Source organism: Condylostylus longicornis, unplaced genomic scaffold (genome assembly GCF_029603195.1).
Source record: "Condylostylus longicornis isolate FDR11 unplaced genomic scaffold, ASM2960319v2 ptg000038l, whole genome shotgun sequence".
In the NCBI taxonomy this organism is placed as follows: domain Eukaryota; kingdom Metazoa; phylum Arthropoda; class Insecta; order Diptera; family Dolichopodidae; genus Condylostylus; species Condylostylus longicornis.
The window spans coordinates 16,185,752-16,207,535 of record NW_026578007.1 but is presented as its reverse complement, the minus strand read 5'-3'; the positions used below and the strand labels follow the sequence as shown (position 1 = coordinate 16,207,535).

At 24.8% G+C, this 21,784-nt stretch overlaps 1 protein-coding gene across 2 annotated transcripts in view; it reads right to left on the bottom strand.

The window, feature by feature from the left end:
* LOC129608916 (uncharacterized) overlaps positions 1-21,784 on the bottom strand; it is a 73,469-nt gene that overhangs the window by 20,997 nt on the left and 30,688 nt on the right. For both annotated transcript variants that reach the window (XM_055520712.1, XM_055520713.1), the window contains exon 2: positions 15,692-16,257. In XM_055520712.1, coding sequence (XP_055376687.1) covers positions 15,692-16,257 — 566 coding nt within the window. The remainder of the gene's footprint in view (positions 1-15,691; positions 16,258-21,784) is intronic.

The window sequence follows — 21,784 nt, the reverse complement described above, 5'->3', positions numbered from 1 at the left end:
ATTCCTAATTTATAATTTTTATACTACTTATTATCATTTAAGATTAAAATCAATATTATATACAAAAACTGTTCAAAATTTGCCTAGTTTTAGGCGATTAAATTCAATTTTCTTTTGCATAATTAAACTAAACTAGCTAGCTAATATTTTTTTTCTTAAATTTCTATTTTAAAACTTTAAAAGATATTAAAATTCTATTAAAAAAAATTTTTGGAAAAAAAAAAATTTTATACTTTTTTTTCCTTTTTTTGAATTTTTTCTGATTTCTTATCATGCTCTGATTGAATACGGTCTTAATAATGATGAAATTTGTTGATTTTGTCAGAACAAACAAAAAGAAAACGCCCAAAAACGAGTGGAAAAACAAGCCATCATATCTGCCGAGCGCAAACTTCTTTTAGTCGCCATGAATAACTTATAAGTTTCTAAAAACAGAAATTGAAGAAAATTGAATTGATTTTTTTTTTCTTAGAGAAGAAGAACAAAAAAAAAAAATAGTTTGTAAGATGCAAAAACCAAAAATAAAGAAAAAAAAAATTCTTAAATGAATTCCTTATGGAAAATATTTAGTTTTTCCGAAAGAGGGAAAAAACTTTTTTAATAATGTTAAATTTTTTATAACGTCTACTGGCGCACGAAAATGTACACATATAGTTATGTCCTTTTTTCGTATGTATGTATGTATATTATATTATATACTATTTCTTGAAGTGTGTCATACATACATACGAGTATATACATATAGGATGATTTTGTATGGAATACAACATTCTACACCATAATTTTAGAGAGCCTATAAAATAAATTAAACATTTCTTTAGAGTTTAGTGCCAAAGCTGACCAATTAAAAAGAAACTCGCTTACCATAATTTTCGAATTCGGATTGCCAGCATATTCAAGAGCAAGCCAGGATATTTAAACCTTTAAACTACTTCTTAACTCACCAATTTATCAGAGAATATATGTAATTATTCGGTCTTTTTCAATAGCATTCTTCTGAAGATTTTAATTTTATTTGATAGCTTCGCCCCAGATTTGATTTCAAAAATTTTTTCTTTGTTTGTACAATTTTTTTAATTAAATTTTTTATTGTTCCAAAATAATAGGAAAAAATTAAAGAAATTTTAAATTTTAACAAAAAATTGATTAGATTTTCAAAAACATCCTTAGATTATTAAAATTATTTAATTTTTTTGGAATCATTATGGTAGATTCTTTTTATTTATAATTCAATGGCTTATATGTATTAAAATTTTATAGAATGCAAATGATTTTTTCCGATCTTAACTCACGAATTCTCATTTTAATTGCAGCTGAATTAACAGCGAAGAAAATCTAGGAACTTTTTGTAGTGATGTCGATTCGGAAATATTATAAGGCATAAAATTTAAGCGAAATAATTCAATTATTCCCTAAAAAATTTTTCATTTAATATTTTATTTGTCATGTAACTGAAAATATGTAGCAAGGAAACTCTGAAGAAGCGCAGCAATTCCTTAAAACTTTCTTGATATCTTTGTATTTTGTAAAAAGCTCAATGATGCTTTATTATGAATTTCTAAATAAGAATTTCACAAATTTTCACTTATTGAAGTGAGAGCATGTGAGTATTGTTGAGACCATATGAATTCACACTATTTGAAAAATCACCCTGTATACGTTTCTTATATAAAGCTGCCATATTATTTTTTATCGCCTCTCAGCTCGTCTCGATTTTCTTTAGTTTATTTTCATTGTTATTTTTTTCTATATTCAATTTTTTTATTTAATTTTTTGTTTCTTGAGAATTGAATAAATTTAAACCAGTGTATAATGAGATCCTCAAAACAAAATTTCATTGTTTATTCTGTTTTCTATTTTATACCAAAAAAAAAAAAAATACCGACAAAATTTAATTTTTTTTTTTTTGGCAAATTCTTATTTTTCATCTTTTTTCATGCTGAAAATTAGTATCAGATATTTGGAATTTGTTTTTGTGTCTGGCAAAAACTTCAATTATTTCAATTTTTGCTCTCTTTTTTTTTTGTTTCGCTTTTAGATTAAGTTAGTCAGTGTCATTTTTTGCAATTATACTGCACCCAAAACGATACTAAATTGGAATTGTTAAGTTAGGAAATGATATAGGGAAAGGATAACAGGAAAAAAAAAGTAAAATTATTATTTGCCATGTAAGGAGGATAATTTTATTTTGTTATAATTTTTTTTTGTGTATTTTTCATGTCATTCAAAAAATTTTATATATGTATTTTTTTCTGCAAATTTATAAAAAAAGTGTATTACATATACGAATATTAAAGTACTAAAGTAAAATGACAAGAAATGCAATAATATTGTATGCGGTGGTTAAATTAGTGTTGCCGTTTTAGTTATAAAAAAATATGATTTGATATATGAATTGATTACCTAGCTTAACTATATGTACATGATTTTTGTCTAGTTCCTTTCAATAACAGCGCTTTGAATTTTTTAAAATTTTAAGATGTAATTGTTAAGTCTCGTACATAACACAAAATTTCGAATATACAAATAATAGCATACGCTTAGGGGATTGCAAAAATCGCAATGCAGTAGATTAAAGTAAAAATAAATTAATTGAAATTAAAATGAAATTTTTACTACTTTATATTATTAGATGAACTTTTACTTTATATTAGAAGATGAAAAGTCATAGAATAATTAAAATTACTCACAAATTTTATTAAAATTGAAAAGAAATATGTGTGCTTTAATAAAAAAATACCAACACACATTTAAGAGGGCCTTATACATAGCTATATGTGAAACAAATAATACCTTATTTTTTTTTAAAAATTCTTATTGAAATGCCAAAAAATATTTTAAGGTTTTTGTAAAAATAGTATCAAAAACAGTATTGTAACAGTGTTAGGTGTGTCTAGTTAGTTACGTTCAACTAGGCTCTTCTAACTAAATGGAACGAAATAATTTTATATTTACGGGTTAACAATCTTATATAATAACGTCAATAATGGAATTTGAAATTTATTTTATATATACAGCAATGTAAAGCCAACTGTTGGACAAAACTTTACGTAACTATATTATTGTAATCTTTACATAATCTACGGATATTTGATTGTGCTTGGATGTAGAAAGGCTAAGTGGTTATTAATTGTAAAAGGAACGCTTATATACTATTAGTATTATGTTAATCTAATAAAAATGTTCTGAAGTTTTCTATATTCCCTTTAATTAGGTTTTTAGGCCAAAATTACGTTCATTTCGCTTAATCAACCACCACTTAAAATGCAGAGAATTTTATGCATGAAACTGAGAAAAAAGTACTTGTACTATTAATCAAATAAAAAAAAAATGAGCAAATCGATTGAATAAAAATTTTTTTTTTTTTCATATTTTTTATTTGTCTGGTTCTCAAATACCGTACAACCACAACTTTCATTTAACTTTTTATTGCAGAAAAGTATGCTAAAATAATTTTAAAAATGCAATTTAAAACCAAAACACATAAAGAGAGCAACTACAACTAAAAAAAAAAACAAAACAAAAAAAAAACAAATGGAAATTTTTTTTTTTTCGGAGAAATTGTTGACTTTGAAATGACGTGTTTGTACACTTTTATAATTTGTAGTTGAAAGTTTTTCTCTTTGAGTTCTTGTAATAAAAGTACTTGTGTTTGTGTATATAGAAATGTAAACAGTTATGTAACATAAACAAAAAAAAAACAAGTAAAAACGTTTCAGTCGGTATAAACCGATTGAATTATACCCTGCACCTTTCGTTATTGTGTAGCAATTACTCCAACCTGTGAGACCATTCTATAGAAACTTCACGGACATATCTGACCTATAATTGGACATCCGACTGCCAAGTTTCATCAATCTGACCTTATAATTTTTCAAAATATTTAAAATTAGATTTTGGAGTTGTATGGTAAGTACCTGAACCTGCAAGCAATTACATCAAAACTTCACAAATATATCTGATCTATAATCGGACACACAACTGCCAAGTTTCATGAATCTGACTTTATTATTTTTCCAAATATTAAGAATAAGCTTTTAGACTTGTATGGGATCTACTCGAACCTGTTAAGCAATTCCACCACAACTTCAGAAATATGTCTGACCCATAATTGGACACATGACTGCCAAGTTTCATGAATCTGACTTTATTATTTTTCCAAATATTAAGCATAAGCTTTTAGACTTGTATGGGAGCTACTCGAACCTGTCAAGCAATCGCAGCAAAACTTTAGAAATATGTCTGACCCATAATTGGACACACAACTGCCAAGTCTCATGAATTTGACTTTATTATTTTTCCAAATATTTAAAATAAGCTTTTGGGGTTGTATGGCAAGTACCCGAACCTGTCTAGCAATTCCACTAAAACTTCACAAATATATCTGATCTATAATCGGACACACAACTGCCAAGTTTCATGAATCTGACTTTATTATTTTTCCAAATATTTAAAATTAGCTTATGGAGTTGTATGGCAGGTACCCGAACCTGTCAAGCAATTCCTCCAAAACTTCGGAAATATATTTGACCTATAATTGGACACATGACTGCCAAGTTTTATGAATCTGACTTTATTATTTTGCCGATTATAAAAAATTTGCTGTTGGAGTTGTATGGCAGCCACCCGAACCGGTGCAGCCATTATAATTCCCATTATAATTTCCATAGAATCCCATTATAATTTTTAGAGCATGTGTAGAATATAATTGGACACATGTATACAAAATTTTATATTTATAGCTTTATTAGTTTTTGAAATATTTAAAATAAACTCTTGGAGTTGTATGGCAGCTACCCGAACCCGTTGTCCGACTTAGTCCAATAACAATAGGGTTCGTCCTTGGCACAAAAGAAAAAACTTGTGAAAGTTTGGTGTCGATTGCATTATTCGTTTTTGAGTTATCGTGCGATCGGACGGACGGACGGACGGACGGACGGACGGACATGTCTAAATCGACGCAGAATTTTACGCTGAGCAAGAATATATATATATGTCCATACCGCAGATGACTCCTTCAAGTAGTTACAAACTCCATACCAAAGTTAATATACCCTTCACGAAGTGCAGGGTATAATAATCCAACTCTTCTCTATTTTTTCAATTTAAACTTTTTCTTGTATATTTTGCTTTAAAAATCTCATTTGAAACTTTTTATTTGGTATATTTTGTTTTTTCGTTTCTATACCTACTTGACATACCTATTGTACATAGTTTTCATGTTGGGTAAAGTGCATATATTCTTGCATATAAGTACATGAGCATATTAATTAAGATTTCATATTAATTTGGAAATAAATTCGTACTAGTATGTAAAAAGAGAGTTTTCGAAATACTCATTTAAAGTTTTATAATTGAATTAAGGAAATATATTCAGGATTGCATACATTTTGGCAGGTTAACAATTCACAATTAATCAAAAAGTGAAAATTTTAATTTAAATTATAATTTTTAAAATAACTTTATAATTTTGTAGAAAATGTAGGTTATGTATAGGTTATGTTGAATTAAAGTTTCACTATATGTTCTAAATCAAATTTTGCCTTCGGACTCTTTCTCTTAATTAAGTCATTCATCCGTCTGTACAATGTGACTAAGAGTATTTTTCTATATTCATTTAAAAAATAAAGAAGTATTTGAACTTTTAAATTCAGTTAATTGAAAAATAATCGAAATCTCAAATAAATTGACTTTATTTTGAAGAGTTTTTATGATTTTAGAAGTATAAATTTTTGCATACAGAATAAATTCAAAAAACTGCTTTCATAAAATCCAAGGCGAATTGTAAACTATATTACGTAACGTATCTACTTGATTATTATTTGATTAATTATATCATTTATACGAGTATGTATATATTGCATTACAAACTGCATATTTGTTATATAGATATTAAATATTCACAATTTAAGGCTAAAATTTCCATTATTAGGATATCCACGTATAAATAAAAAATGAGAGTCCTGTTTATCAATTTATTATTTTGAATTTAATGTATTCTAAATTTTATTTTATCTCATTATTATGTAATATATTTCAAGAAAATATAAAATTTTGTATATATAATAAAATTATCAAGCAAGAATTGAACTTTATATACACAAATTCTTTATAATAAGGTCCTAAAGCTTATTTTAGAGAAATAGCTTATACTCATCGCACCTACATGCACAATAGATTCAAGTAAAACGTGAAGGTTTAAAAAGGCTCTTTAAATTCATTTGTTTCAGTATATCATTCAGTATATGTCATATTATGAGTGTTGAATAATTTCCTTTCGAATTGACTTTTTCTTTTGCAATTATTATGCTTTATATAATGTAAAAATATGAGCCAATATTAGAACGCTAGGAAAAGAATAAGTTAAATTCGCTCATACTATATACATTACTCACCTCATACTATATATGCATTATTTAAGATATAGCTTTATTTAAAAAAATAACGCGAGAATTAAACATTGACGTGGTGTGTGTCTATGTTTAATGTTATTTAAATGCATTTGTATATACAGGGTGATTCAAAAATATAAACAACAATCTATGATATTAATTAGAAGAATAAAAATGAGTTTTATTTCGTAGTGGGTGTCACATTTCAACAGTTTCCGAAATAACAGGGATTTTAAGAAATTTTAATAAAATTTTTGCATAATTACAGGTTTCGAAAAATGTAGAAGCTAAACAAACACACAGTTTTTGAATAGACTAATAGATGGCTTAAAACTATATACCGTACATTATTTGGTAATTCTTGTAATTTCGGATTTGTATATATCAAACTCAGATTTGAATACATCATAATCATATTTCAGGAATATTCGAGCACGAGGAAGTAGATGTTTCACTAGATGGGCCGAATTTATATATTTGATCATATTTCAGGAACTAATAGATGGAAATTTCTTGTAATTTGAAATTTGTATTCTGATTGTTAACGAGTTTAAATTTGCAAAAAGTTTCCCTTTGCAGAAAAATCGTGTTATGGACCAGAACCAAATTTATATTTTTCTAAGTATGTTAAATAAAATTTTTAATTTCCATTTTTCATAGAATTTGAAATAAACATTTTAAGGAAATTTTCAATGCGGTCACTTTTAACACTTTTACAATGCGGTCGATTATGTGCTGATTACATTAGATTTTTTTTTTAACTTTTCGTGCCGGCAATTTTCTTAAAACTATACGAAAATATTCATGAAAAACTCAGCTAAACCAAAATTTTTTTAATATAAAAATTTTTTCTTTATTCTTTCTACTTTAAAAATTTATTCAAAACTCTCACTTAAATTTTAAAATCTTCTCTCATAGTCTCATTTAAATTTTTTGCTTTTGTTTATTTTCTTTTTGCCTTTTTTTTTTCTGTTTTGTTTTTGTTATTTTTATTCTTTCAAATGGGATCCAAAATATTGAAGAGATTTGTTATCATTTTTAACCCTTTATTTTTTTTTTTAAAGAATTTAAATTGACACGATTATTTATGTTAGGCGTACATACATTTATATATATGTATATATATTTTAAAATTTTTCGTCCTATTATTTATCATTTTGTCATTTCATTCTCACGATTCCTTACTCTTTCTCAATTTTATTTTATATACTATATATATTATGTATTGTATATATAAGATTATATACAAAATATAAAATATTTATACTTTTGATGAACTTTAACATTTTATTTCTATGTAAAATGAAATAAAGAAAAAGGTAACGAAAAAAAAAATTCGCTCTGTTTATATGCTCTCACTTTAGATGATACGAGAGAGTCTCATATATATATATATTGTGTATGCAATTGGAGGAGTAAGAAAAAACAAAAACAAAATATAAAATGAAAATCTAAATGTAAAATGAAATCAATTGGAATTTCTTAATCCTTTTAATATTTTTTCCCTTTTTTCCTTCCTTTTATATACAGGAAGGATCCTACTCATATAACGGTTTTTGTTATCCCTCTGTTTAATTATTCAATATAGTAAAACTCTTTTGATTTTCTGCTTTTGTTTTTTTGTTGAATAAATTGTGAATTGTAAATAATTTATGTCATTCGTTGGAGTGAATTATAAAATTTTTAAAAATAAAAAAAAGATCCTTAAATTGTAAAGAGTTATAAACAAGATATTATATAAGGTAAACAAGCACGTTTTGAGGCTTCATGTAATATTTTTTAAAATGTTTCAATTTCTTTCCTTTTTGTTTTGAATTGGTTTTATTTTTAGAAAATAAATTTTATTGATTTTGTAAAAAGAATTCTATATATACGTGTTAATATAAATTTAGTATATATAGTATTAAATGTACATAAGTATAAGTAGATAATATTCGTGACATGAAGTTATAAATTTGTATGTAATTTTAAATAAATATATTTTGTATTTTGTAAAATTAAAATTGAAATATGTGTTAAAAATAAAGATATACATACATAGGTACACTAGTATTACAAAATGTTATAAAGGACTGATAAATTTCTTAAAAATTGGATTTCAATTTTTTATAAATTATTAGATTATAATGTACATGTATAGTGAAAGAATTAGATTAAATACAGAATATGAAATATTTACATAAGGCTACAAAAACAGTAAGGGAAGTCAATCTTGCTTAAATTAATATATTTTCATAAAGAAATCCAAAGAGCTTCTTAAAGAGAACTGAAAAATGTCCTTTCATAATAAGTTTTGATTTCCTAATTTGTTAAAATATTTTCTCTATATCTTTACACCTAAATCACTCTGCGAACCTCTTTCGATATTTTGATATTGTTTTTTTTTCGGAAAGTATACAAAAGTAGCGAACTGATAAGTTAATTTTTTAAAAATGCTTACGATTTTATTAGATAAAAATCAAATTTAGAGCTGAATTCCATTGATTTAAATTTTTTTTTCGCAGAACTTCTGTTTGATATCTGTAATCGAACGGTTGTGGCTCCAACAATGATTTTGAAAAGACTAATTTCCAATATTGTATGATAACATTCACTAAAGCTTTAACAAAAAAGATATTGCTTGGAACGAATTTGGAAAATTTCGGATTATTATAGAAAATTTCTGGATAACTTGCGAATTAAAAAGAAAAAATTTTTTGTTTCATGCATTGCAGGACGGGGTTATGTTTTTACTTTTTCATACGTTGGAAATGTAAAGGAGTATAAGATTAAAATATTAAATTACAAATAAACAATTTATCTCTTCAAATATTTATATAATAATTGAATTAAATTTTTGTGGAAATAAATATGGATCTAAAATCAATTCTTCTTTCATCATATATTAAATTCGATCAATTCTAAATTTATTTATTTATTTTTTTTTTAAATTCAATATAGTTTGAATATTCAATAACTTTGCTCTACATACATATATTATAGATGTATATCGAAAATAATAAGGTTACATATAAATTGCATATTTCCATATAGTTGAAAGTAATATATAGAAATAATTTGAATATTACAAAAAAAAAAGAAAATTATTCGACAAAAACACAAATTGAATTGAAATTTTCCATTTCAATAAATTTCACATTCATAGTTAGTATAGCAATTTTGTTCTGCATATTATATACATGGTCTTCACATTATAATTAATAAATTATATATGTATATACAAATATGTATTTTATCTCTCAATGTTATATGCACATATTTTTTTTTTGTATATTAGAATAAATTCTTACTCCAGAAGCCAATCTCCCTAGAAAATTTCATTATTTTATATTTTTATTTTGTATCATATTATTCAACAAAATTCGAAAAGACACATATATAGCTATGTGTTATAACACACAAATTTGTTATACCAATAAATTTATTAATTTGTAATATGTATGTGGCACAACAGTGTCGCTTATGTATACATTATATAAGACTTTCTGTATAAGAGATGTATTCGTATAAATATTTTTGAAAAAAACTAGAATTTATTTATGCTATCAGTTATACACCTACAGTTGGACTTGCTTAACAGAACATCGAACATTGCAATTATTTTCGTTGCCTATATCCGGTTTCTACTTAAAAAAGCGTTCAGTTATGAATTAAAATTCTATTCATAACGAGCTTTTTACACATATGCTTTAGTCACTTTCATTAGTCAAAAGACTAATGAAAGAAATTTTGGATTAAATAATTTTGTTTAAGCATTATGACAACTGTAATGTCAGACTTGAGTTTTAAATAATGAGTTTAAGATCCTTAAAGGAAAAGCAAATGCGATAAATTTATAATTTTGATTTATTTTTGTAGCGAATTTGTTTACAAGCATGTAAAAAGAAATAAGGGGAACAGCATATTTTGTTTTGCTAATAAAGAGGTTTCCCTTTCATGCTAGTTTCTTATATATGAGTTCGACTGTGTTTATAGTTTTATGTCAGTAGATACATGAAATTTCATTGAATTATAATGATTTCTGTTTAAGTGAATTGGAAAAATGTTATATGCTTTCGGGATCGTTTTAATAGTTTTTTTTTTTCCAATTCTTTTTTTTTTTTAACGAATGAAAATTATGTTACAGATCATATGCATATGTGTAATGCTGTGTAGAAAAAAATTTTTGTATATATACAAGAAATTAATTTAAGGTAAAAGATTTTAAGAGAATAAATTGGATTTGATAATGCATATGGTGGTGGAGAAGCAATTAAAAGCATACTAGTTTAAATATAAACTGATTTAATAAGACCTATTTTTTTTTTTGTAAGATTTTTAATTTGTAACGTTTACTTGTAATAGAGTAGTAATTAAATTTGTGGATTATTATGCTTGTACTAACTAATATTGTCGAAAGATATTGTAAATTATTTACTCTGTATGTATGTAATAAGCATCCAATTCTGAGTCGATATATTAATTTCAGTTCTTCTTTCCGTACATCCGCTCCTTTCAGTGATAGCTCAAAACTGAATTGAGCTAGGCTTACCAAATTTTTATAAATTGTTTGTAAAAGTTATTATCGTAAACTCTATGTAATTTTGGTTCAATTGAAGTCTTGGTTCGAGTATAACTACCTTATAATTCCAAAAATTTAATTATATCACTTTTATTAATATGAAATTTTCATATAGAAAATGGTGATTTTATTCGTAATTAAGGTATTTTATAATATTGAATTTGAGTCAGATATTATTAAGTGAAGTTGAAGCGATTTTATTTGAAAATGATGAGAAATGTTGATTATTTCGATTTTGTAGTTAAACTCAAACTTTTTTCTCAAATCAAATTTTCATGTATATTTCAATCAATATTTTAAGCTGCCATATTTCAAACCACATTTAATTTAACTAATTTTTATGCATACCTGCCGCAGGTTGGCTCTTTAATAAATAATTTTAAATTAATTTTAGTTTAAACTTCAATTACTAGTTTCAGTTAAAACATAATTTACAAATAAATTGAATTTGTATAGCTATTGTGAAAATTAATAGACACACGCCAAAATATATGCAATTTTTTTCATTCTATTGAACTTCATATAAAATTCAATTTCTTGTAAAAAAATTAATTTAAGGGTAAAAAATAAAGGGTAAAAGCTTAGGTGGCAAGCTATTTCTTAAACAACAAAATATTTTTTTGCAAAATTTTTATAAAAAAAAAGTGTCACAAAATATTTTTCTTAAGAATTTTGTAGGTGTTATAAGAAATTTTATTTTTTCTCATATGGGAATTTATGATGCTCATATTTTTTTTTTTTTTTGGAAAATTCTTTTCTAAATTTTTTTAAAAGAAAAGTTTCTTTAAAATTTTTGAAGTAGAAAATTATTGTTAAAGAAAATTTAAAGTATATTAAAATTTAATATTTTTGAATTGATATACAGTGGAGGAAAAAAATTAAAAATAAAACAATTAATAATAAAAAAAATGCAATAATTGTACAAATAGTTAATTTTAATTGGGTTTATTATACAAGTATTTTGCATAAATATTAAAAAATATATTTCTTTGTTATAAGAAAAATGACTTCTAGAACTCATATTGAATTTATTGAATTAATAGTGAAAATATTTTCTGTGTACAATTTTAGAATTTTTTTTATATTAATTTAATTAATAAACTCATGTTAGTAGTCGCAGCATTCCGACACTATTGCAAGTTTATGACAGAGAAATTTTTCAAATTTTTAAAGATATTTTTTACCTTAATACTAACATTTTAAATAATTAAATCTGATCTGCAAATTAGAATATTTCCCATTTATTTTAGTGTAACACTATCAAAATTGAACATCACCCTTATTCTGAATTATCTTTTAAGAAATTCTGATTCTAAGTGACCCTTATTATGAATCAATTTTAAAAAAATTTATTATAAAACAATTTTAAAAAGATTTGAAAAATATCTTCAATGTTAATATGTGTAAAACTATGACAAACGTAGCATTCATAGAAAATCAAATTAAAATGTCACTTTGTGAATATTTTAAGCTTCCTTCATCCGTATGAATTTTATCGCTTCTGCAAAAAGAAATTCTTAATATAAATAAAATCTAATTTTTTTCACTAGTTTTATTAAAAAGATTTTCATATTGAATACAAACTAACACAATAAAATGTTGACAGATTTTTTTTCTTCTACAAATTCAATTCAATTTAATAAAAAAAAAAATCATTCTTTTCTAATTCAAAGAAAAATTTCGCGTTATAGTAAAAAAAAAATTTTCTTCTTTTATAATTGCATTCAATTGCTTTATGGGTTTAAATCTTCTTTTAAAGTGAAAATAATTTTATTTGTCAAATATAAAAAGGATAAATTTTATTTTATAATTTAGAAAAATGAAAATTTTTTTTTTCTATTTGAAAAAGCCATTTTAAAATTTTTTTGATTTTCTTAAACGTTTTTTAAGAATGTTTTTGTATTGATGTTCTTTTTGTAATAGAAAATAAATATTTTTATGATTACATTAATTTTGACATTTAATTTCGAAAAAAAAAATGCCTTTCGAATCAATAAATTTCGTAGTTTACAATTATTTAAAAAAAAAACACACAACGAGGCATTTAATATTGTTGCCACCACAGGAAACGACCAGAACCGAAATTATTTTTATTATTAAAAGGTTAAATGGTAAGATAATTTTGGGAAGTACTGTAAAACTAGATTTAACAAATTAAAGTTTAAATTTCATTTTCAAAATTGCTACGAAAGATTTCATTTTGAAAATTCTTAATAGTTTTATCTATAAAATCGGAATTATAACTTGAAGTAGAATTGAAGTACACTATAATCAAATTTTTATAGCAAATGCACTCAATTCTAGAGAATTTAAATTTGTAATAAAATTAGAGTGTTACAAAATTGGATTTAGGTAGCTTTAATCTTAAAATTTCAGAATTTTTAACAATATATTTTGATTACAAATAAAGCGTATGAGTAGCCTACAATTGTTCATTGTATTGTGTGTTTGCTTTGCATGTAAATTTTAAATGTATATTCGTATGCTATCACGTAACTATAAATACGAATAACAACTGTTATAGAATGTTATATATAATTGTTATATACAGTTATAATTGTTATATAACTGTTATATATAATCGGTCTTATAAATTTTGAGCCATGGAATTAAAAAGTTAGATACTATGCCTGTAAGCAGTTTTCATTGTATTCTAATTTTTATTTTAAATTTTAAAAAAATTTTTCTTCTCTACATTTTTAAAATTATTCATGATTCTCATTTTTTTATATATATAATTTTATTTTAATTATGTAAAACATGTACTTTCAAAAATTATTAACTCTTATTAAAATATATATATTGCCTGTTATACATTTACTCGTATATATATAAGGAAACCCCTTAAGTAAAGTTGAGAAATAATGAAATGCAAACAATAAATTACAAAATAATTTTTTCTTCTTAAAACTCTATATATATATATATTTAATTCTATAAAAGAAGTTGCCCTACATATTTTCTAACTCAAAATTGTTATACAACATAAATTCATTTTAAAACTTTTATTTAATTTTTCTTTAAAAAAAAAAACAAAAAGAAAATTTGAAATTCTTAAATTTTTTTCTTAAAAATTTTTTTTTTCTAAAATTCAAGTAAAATTTAGAATAAGGATACATCGAAATTTTTATTGTAATTGTTCTAAGTTTTAAAAATTAAAAGTTTCATATTAAAATATAAAAAAAAAAAAATTCTTTCATGTCAGAGAATGAAAATTTTCTTTTCTATAATGGAAAGTGAATGTAAAATAATAAGTACGTATAACAATTATATAAGATGAATGTGTATACGTCTAGATACCTATACTCTATACTCAATTCTGTAATAAGTAAACATTTTTATTTTATAACAATATAATGAGAGTATGTTTATGTCATTTGTAAATTCTTTTCTCTTCTATTCTATCAACACTCACACTTAAAAAATTTTTGTAAAAACAAAAAGGGGTTTAAACTTCTGCAACTTAAATAATAATAGACGTCAACAATAATAAAAGAATATAATAATAAAAATAAAAAAGAACAAAACCATAATAAAATTTTCATTGTTTTACATCCCAGGTGTGCACGCAGTATATAAAAAACAATAAAAACTAATTTTTCATCTCTTCTTGTCTTTAACAAAAAAAAAAAAAACAAAACAATAAGCAATATAACCGTTAAAAGGGTATATAAAATAATGTATAAGTTATTTGTTACTATATACCAAGTATTCAAGAGTATATATACTCGTATATATACCAGTTTATAATAAATATAACTGTTATATATATAAATATAAAGCTCACATTTATGCGATTGCTCTGCCATTATTATTTAAAATAAAAAATATTTTGCCAAACACATTTGCCAGAGATTGAAAATCCTTAAAAAAGTTAATTGTAATTTTATATTAGGGTTATTCTAGAATGCATATGGCATTCAAGCATGTGGTTATCGAAAATTTCTATTATCGTTTTGGTATCTCAGAACTGAAATCTTGTGGCATCAAAAATATTTTTTTTAAAATTTTTAATTTTTAGCAAAGCTAGTTTAGAATCACGAATTTTAATGCATTACGTTTAACGCACGGATATTTTTGGATTTTACAGCAAATTGTTTTTTGGAAACCGCATTCTGGCTGCGTCTTTACAAGGACAGATATCCTTTAAAAAATTTCTTATAAATTTACTTCTTTTTTCCTATAATGGAAATTAGAATTAAGATTTTCATCTAGAAAAGGAATTTTATACAAATTTTTTAAAGAATAATAATTAAGCTTTTCGTTAGACCTTAAATTGCCCATGAAAATTTCATCTAATTAAAGTTTTATTTTAAAAGGCGTGTCAAAGTTTTAATGAGCGAAACGCTAAAGTAGGAGAAAGAATAGATTTATAGGCCCAATTATAGACTATGCGTGACAGCCGGTTTTTTCTCGACAATTTTCAAATAAGATTTGTATTCGTTTTGCGGATACTGCAACTGTTCATTGAATTTTCACTTGATTAATTGGATTTCCATGATGTTTATAAATTGAAAATTATAAAAAAATGTTTAGTTCACATTGAAAAGGTTTACAATTTCTGGCTAATTTAATATTCTTTTAAAAAACCCCTATATATATTATGGACTCTTTAAAATTTTGTATAACAATATAGTAAAATAAATTTAAACGGTATAATTTAAATATATATATATATATATATATATATATATATACATTATATGTACTTATAAAAACACAAATAAAATAAGCTTACCTAATAAATGAGCTCTAAATGAGATCACGTCTTTTAAAGTGACTTCTTCATTTCTATAGAGAATTTGAAAGATTCGTGATGCACCACTTCCATTAATAATACATGCTGAACCAGGTAAAATATTATTTTGTGGTGTCAATATATGTTGATGTTGTTGCTGCTGTTGTTGTTGTTGTTGTTGTAATGGTGTAGTTTGTTGTTGTGTCTGAGATTGTTCTAAGCAATTTCCATTTAATATTGTTGTTGTTGTAGTTGGAGATGTTGTTGTACCTGTTGTTTGTTGCGATTGTTGTATTTGCTGTTGTTGTTGCTGTAGTTTTTGTTGCTGTTGCTGCTGCTGTTGTTGTTGCTGTTGTAATTGAGAAGTTTGTGATTGATTTTCAATTGGTATTATATTTGATGTTACAACAGTTGTTGTTGGTGTTGAATTTGCTGTTGTATTATTTGTTGCTGATGCACTTGATGAAGTTGTTGATGGGGGTTGTTGATGTTGTTCAGGTATACTGGTTTCAATTTGTACAGGCAATCTTGGTGAAACCCGAAGAGAGCATCGTACTTGATATAAGCTAGAATAAATAAAAATTATGGAAAAAATATTAAAATAATGAGTTTTTAGTTAGAGGTTTTAGTTTGATTGGCGGGGCAAATTTTTATTTGAAAAGGTTGAGACTAAAATAACCCGATAAGTTCCAAAATTTAGGTCGCTAACACACACAAATATTTAATAAAATTGCATTGCATTAGATTATAGTAGCATCAAATAAAATTTTTGATTTAAATTTGAGACAAGGACGATTACACCTTCAATTTAATTTTGAAGGAATCTCATTTTGATATTCCTAAGAAATTTATTTATTCAAGCATTTTCATATAATTTTATGAATAATTTTTGTATTCAAAATTCTTTGTTTATAAATCTCTTTTGAATTAAAATTGGATGGAATTTTTAAAACTAAAAATAAAATAATTATTTTAACGCTTCCTTTCATCTGTCATTTTTTTTGCAAATCTTTTGCATGTTTTGTAATAAAAATTCAAAAATTTTTTTCCTCCGATTTAAAAATAGCTTAAAAATGCAAAAAGAAATTTTAATTATTCTTGTTTTGTTTTTTTTCTCCATTTTATGACAACTTTGAATTTCTGATATTTTTGATATTTAATTATTCTTTCCTTTTTAATTTTTACCGACCGTATTGCATGCAATAAGGGAAGTACTTAATATGATGACACCAAATTTCACCTGTTCAGTTTTCAATAGGAATGTAACAGAGAACAGAGAAACGTCAAAAAACTTAATTTAGAGAGAGTCAGTTTCTCATATGTTTGTTTGTATACTCACGTATCATAATTTAGACTAAAATGACTTTGATGAAAATTTATATTTAAGTTTCACTTTAGTCGGCATCTCTCAAATTAATCAACTTTTGGGATACCTGTTTTGGGTCTCAATAGTTGCATGTTTACAATATGCCGATTTTGTATTTCTGATCACTTTTAAGAAAAATATTGAACACATTATGTGGAAATTTTATTCATAAGCTCTGACCAACAATGCGAAATGCCACCTTACTTTTCAAAGAAGTCAAATATCATCGATTAGATTTTTCAAATTTAGACCGAACTTCCACCAAAATATAAGTTTTTACAACCAAAATTTAATTTTGACAAGTATGTTAACAAAAACCTTTTTGCATTCTTAAATTACTTTTGCTAATACACTTTGAGCTTGGTTATGTTCTGACCACATCACATTTTTGTACGCAATCACATTAATTAACATAAAGAAAATAGTTAAAGAATATTTAAATTCATATACATATTTCCCAATTAAAAATTTAATTAACTCTTTTCTTCCCGAAAATTTGGCAAATGGACTTTTCTTTTTTTGCATGATGTTGAATTTTTCTAAATTTTATTATAACTCAAAATTATTGCAAACTACAAAATAATTATTTAATTTTAATTTTGTTTTAGTATAACAGTTTTCGAGTTCGTATCAAAAATTTGCATTGGCAAGCAAATGAACAATGCAACTTAAAAATCTCTGCCAAAACATAGCCACACAAATGCTTGAGTTTCATTCATTTTTGTACTTTGTGCTCATAATAATCTCCATCCAAATGTCAGATTAAATGATGTTTTTAGAGAATTTATTTAAAAAAGGATAAAATAGCATTTAGAGTATAAAAGAAAAGTTCTCATTCTCTAGAATTTGAACCTGGATCGTGCAAATTCCATTAATTCCAACACGATTTCTTCTTAATAATTCTAAAAATGTAATAGAAAATTTACTATATTTGATACAAATTATTTTTGAAATATATTTGTGTGTGTGTAATTGTATATGTTTACATTATTATTAATTTGGTTGTATTGTGAATGCTATGAGTAAAAGAAAATGATCCAAGTTTCGTTTTTTCTGTTTTTTTCTTTTTGTTTCAGTTGGCATTAACAAAGTTCATGATAAAATGTTGGTATAAAGGCAAATGAATTTTTTAAAATACTTAAGGAATTTTTTTTTTTATTTAATGTGAGGGTTAGGTGCAATGTTCATGTCACGTATTTTACGTATGCGATACAGGAAATATTTTTATATTTTGTTTTCGTTTTTGTTATTTTTATTCTTTGCACAATATATTTATATAATGGGTGATTTTTTGAACGTTTTATTCTTTTTATTAATTTAAAGAAAAGCATAGAAAAAAATTTGGAAGATTGTAACCCCTTGACAACGACAACATTGTCATGGAACTACTTTTGAAAATCAATTCGAAGTGTCAAATTTTGAGTCAACTTTTCTCATATTTGTGTCATATGATTAAAACTAAATTGAATATAATTTTTCAAAGCTGTAATCGACAGTGAATGGTTGATTTAAACACGCAATTTTAATTACACTCAAAGAACGTAATTAGAAAGAGAGAAATCATATGATTTTGATGGCCGAATGACAGGTCTAAAGCCTGAAATTATTTAGTCACCGAACTAATTCTTAATTAATTGTTAAATATTAATAGTTCCGAAGTGTTATGTTCGTCTCTCCGCGATAAAACCCGTAGATTTAACTGTGACATCTGACATAAAATGAAAAGAGAAATGTCAAAAATAATAACAAACAAGCATCTGTTACGTTAAATAACAAATTTTATATGAAAATTAAAAAAAGAAAATATTTTTATTATAAAGTTCAATGATTTTGTTAAATATTTTCTTTTTTTTCATTAGAATAATTTCGCCAAGATTTGTTCTTTTTTATAGTAAATTAGAGGTCGCTAGAAATTAGAGGTAAAAAAAAAAAATTCAAAAATTCTTTTCATATTAATTTGTTGTTTATTTTAAAATTAAATTATAAAGTAAAATAAAAAAGAAAATCTATATGTATCTAAAAACTAAATGAAGCGAAATTTTTTTTATTATTATTATACCCGTACGAACTTCGAACATATGTTCGAAGAGTATACTAAATTTGTTTTACCGTTTGTAACGCTAAGAAATAATACTCTGAAATATAGACTCAAGTGTATGTTTATGATCAGCGTTGAATTGTGAGTTGATTTAGCTTTGTCTGTCCGTGCGTCCGTCCGTCACAGCGATAACTAAAAAACTAATTGAGCTAAGTTGGCTCAATGGACACTTGACTCCTTCTGGTTGTACTAAAATTTTGCATATATTAATCTGGTAATATGGCAACTTAAAGTGATAGTCTGATTCATAATCAGTTATGGCATATTTATTCGAACATAGGCTAACAAATTCGTACGGGTATCACAGAGTTGACACGGTCGACTCTATTTTTCCTCATTTTTTATAAATATTTACGACGGACGACAACAACATTTTTATTATTATGGTGTTTGTCAAAAAAAAAAATTGTTCAAGCCATTGAACTACAATGTAAAGAAAACATAAATTAGTATTTTTATACAAGTATTATTGTGTGTGAGAGAAAATTCATGTATAAAAAAATTATGCTTATTTTAAACGTATGTATGTATTAAGTGTGAAAAAGAAATAATTTTCATAGTCTATTGGATTTTCTGGTTATTATAGACACACGTTCATTATATATATAAATTAAGGTTATGTTTATTTCCGTATTTTTAAAAATAGTTATTGGCAAAATATTAAATTATTAATATTTTGCTATTGTAATTTGAAAAATTTGAAAATATTTTTATATGGTTTCTATTGTAGGTACATATACCTAGAGAAAAGCTGAAGGATTAAAATCTAGCACATGCTTTGAAATTGCATTTAAAATCTATGTTATATTGAAATTTTTATGTTACATAGCAATATGAAAATATATTTATTATTACATAGATTTAAATATAGAAATATTATATTTTATGGTTATAAAAAATTTATATAAGGTCTTTGTTTTAAAAATAATAAAAGGAGGATAAAATAAGTTTCACATTACCAGGAAATGTAATTTTTTTTTATTAAATACACCATTGGATTTTTATTTTAAAGGTTATTATTTAAGACACAAAAATAATTTTTAAGGAGTTGCGATCAATTGCAAATACGTGTAATTTCAATGTTTAATATTAAGTTTTACGGGACGGAGAGTGTATATATGATAAAATTATGAACGGCATTGAAGAGTATGAGCTTATTAAATGGTTGTGTTTTGTTAATGATCTATATATCGTGAGGTTAATGTTACAACTAGATAACTTGCAATTATTGGTTTAGAGATATTGAATTTACAAAATTTAGCAATAACAAATAATTTGTTATGAAGATATCTAACTTTGGCATTATTATTTTCAGATATTTAAGAACCCTTTTAAGCTTAGATATTGGTCGCAGATGAAAGAGCATTCGATTTTATGATATTATATAAAATTTTCGAGTTATTTAATTGTAGCATTAACCTCACGATATGAAATGAAAACAGAAATTTACTTCCAATACGCAATTCTGATGTTTGTTCAAAATTTGAAATTGAAATCCCGATTTATCAAATTGATTGAATGGAATTCTATAGAACATTTCTTATATGATAAATGTTTTTATTTTGGAATATCTAAGATTTTTTGTAAAGAGTATGGCCATTTGTTTCCCAATATACTAATAAAAGAATTATTACCTACACATACACAATTTTGTAGCTCAAAATTGGACTGCAATTTGCGCACTCTGGAAGCGACGGAGTGAAATCTGAGATCTGCGGTCATATCTCATGCCAGTTGCTCTTTCTTTAGTATTTTAGACTGGGGTTTGAAGCAGTCCAACGACAGACGTCCAAAATTGACGTGGACCAGCATACGCTGAGGACTGCGAGGCCAAAAGTGTTTTCATTTATCTCTCTCCCCCATGATGATTATAGGGATTGTGCAGGAACTTTGTTTACAATACATATTATACTCTTTGAACTTAAAGTTAACCAAATAGTATTAAATAGTTCAGGAATAAATTAAACAGAAAAGCCAATATATTTGAAAAATGTTGACTTAAGATGAAAATAATGTTGGTTAAGGTAAATATGAATTAAAGTGTGCCATGTACAAACGTTATATCTGTAATTGTGAATACTTTGTTGAAAGGAGGCAATCACTCTCCTCCCCTTTTTCAATAAGTCCCCTTATTTAAATTAACCATGGTTTAAAACATTGAATTCGTCAGCACATGTTATTATTTATGAAAGAAATGCAAATAATTTTCATTTTTCCAAATTTCAATGGTGTGGTGATTAAGTGAGTGTTATGGTTAAATCAATAAAAAAAATTCATTGTTTCAATTAATATCTAAGTTGTTAATATTTGAATGATATTTTTATAGTAAGACAATGTTTAAATGTCAAAATAGTACAAATTTGCTTTCTAATATGAAATCCGACTAAGAAATACAAGTTAATTAAAGCGTTAGTTTGACAAAGTAGCACATTTCATGTCGATTATATGAGTGAAAAACTGACATTTCTTGTACTGACATTTGCTGTAGCGTTAACTCAGAAGAAAAAAAAGTAAGTTTACAAAAATTTTGTTGTATTGCGTAGAATTAAGTAGAGCAAAATGATGTCAATCAACAATTTATTAAAATTAAAGATGTTTCAGACTTGCCGTTCATGAAGCCACTTAAAAG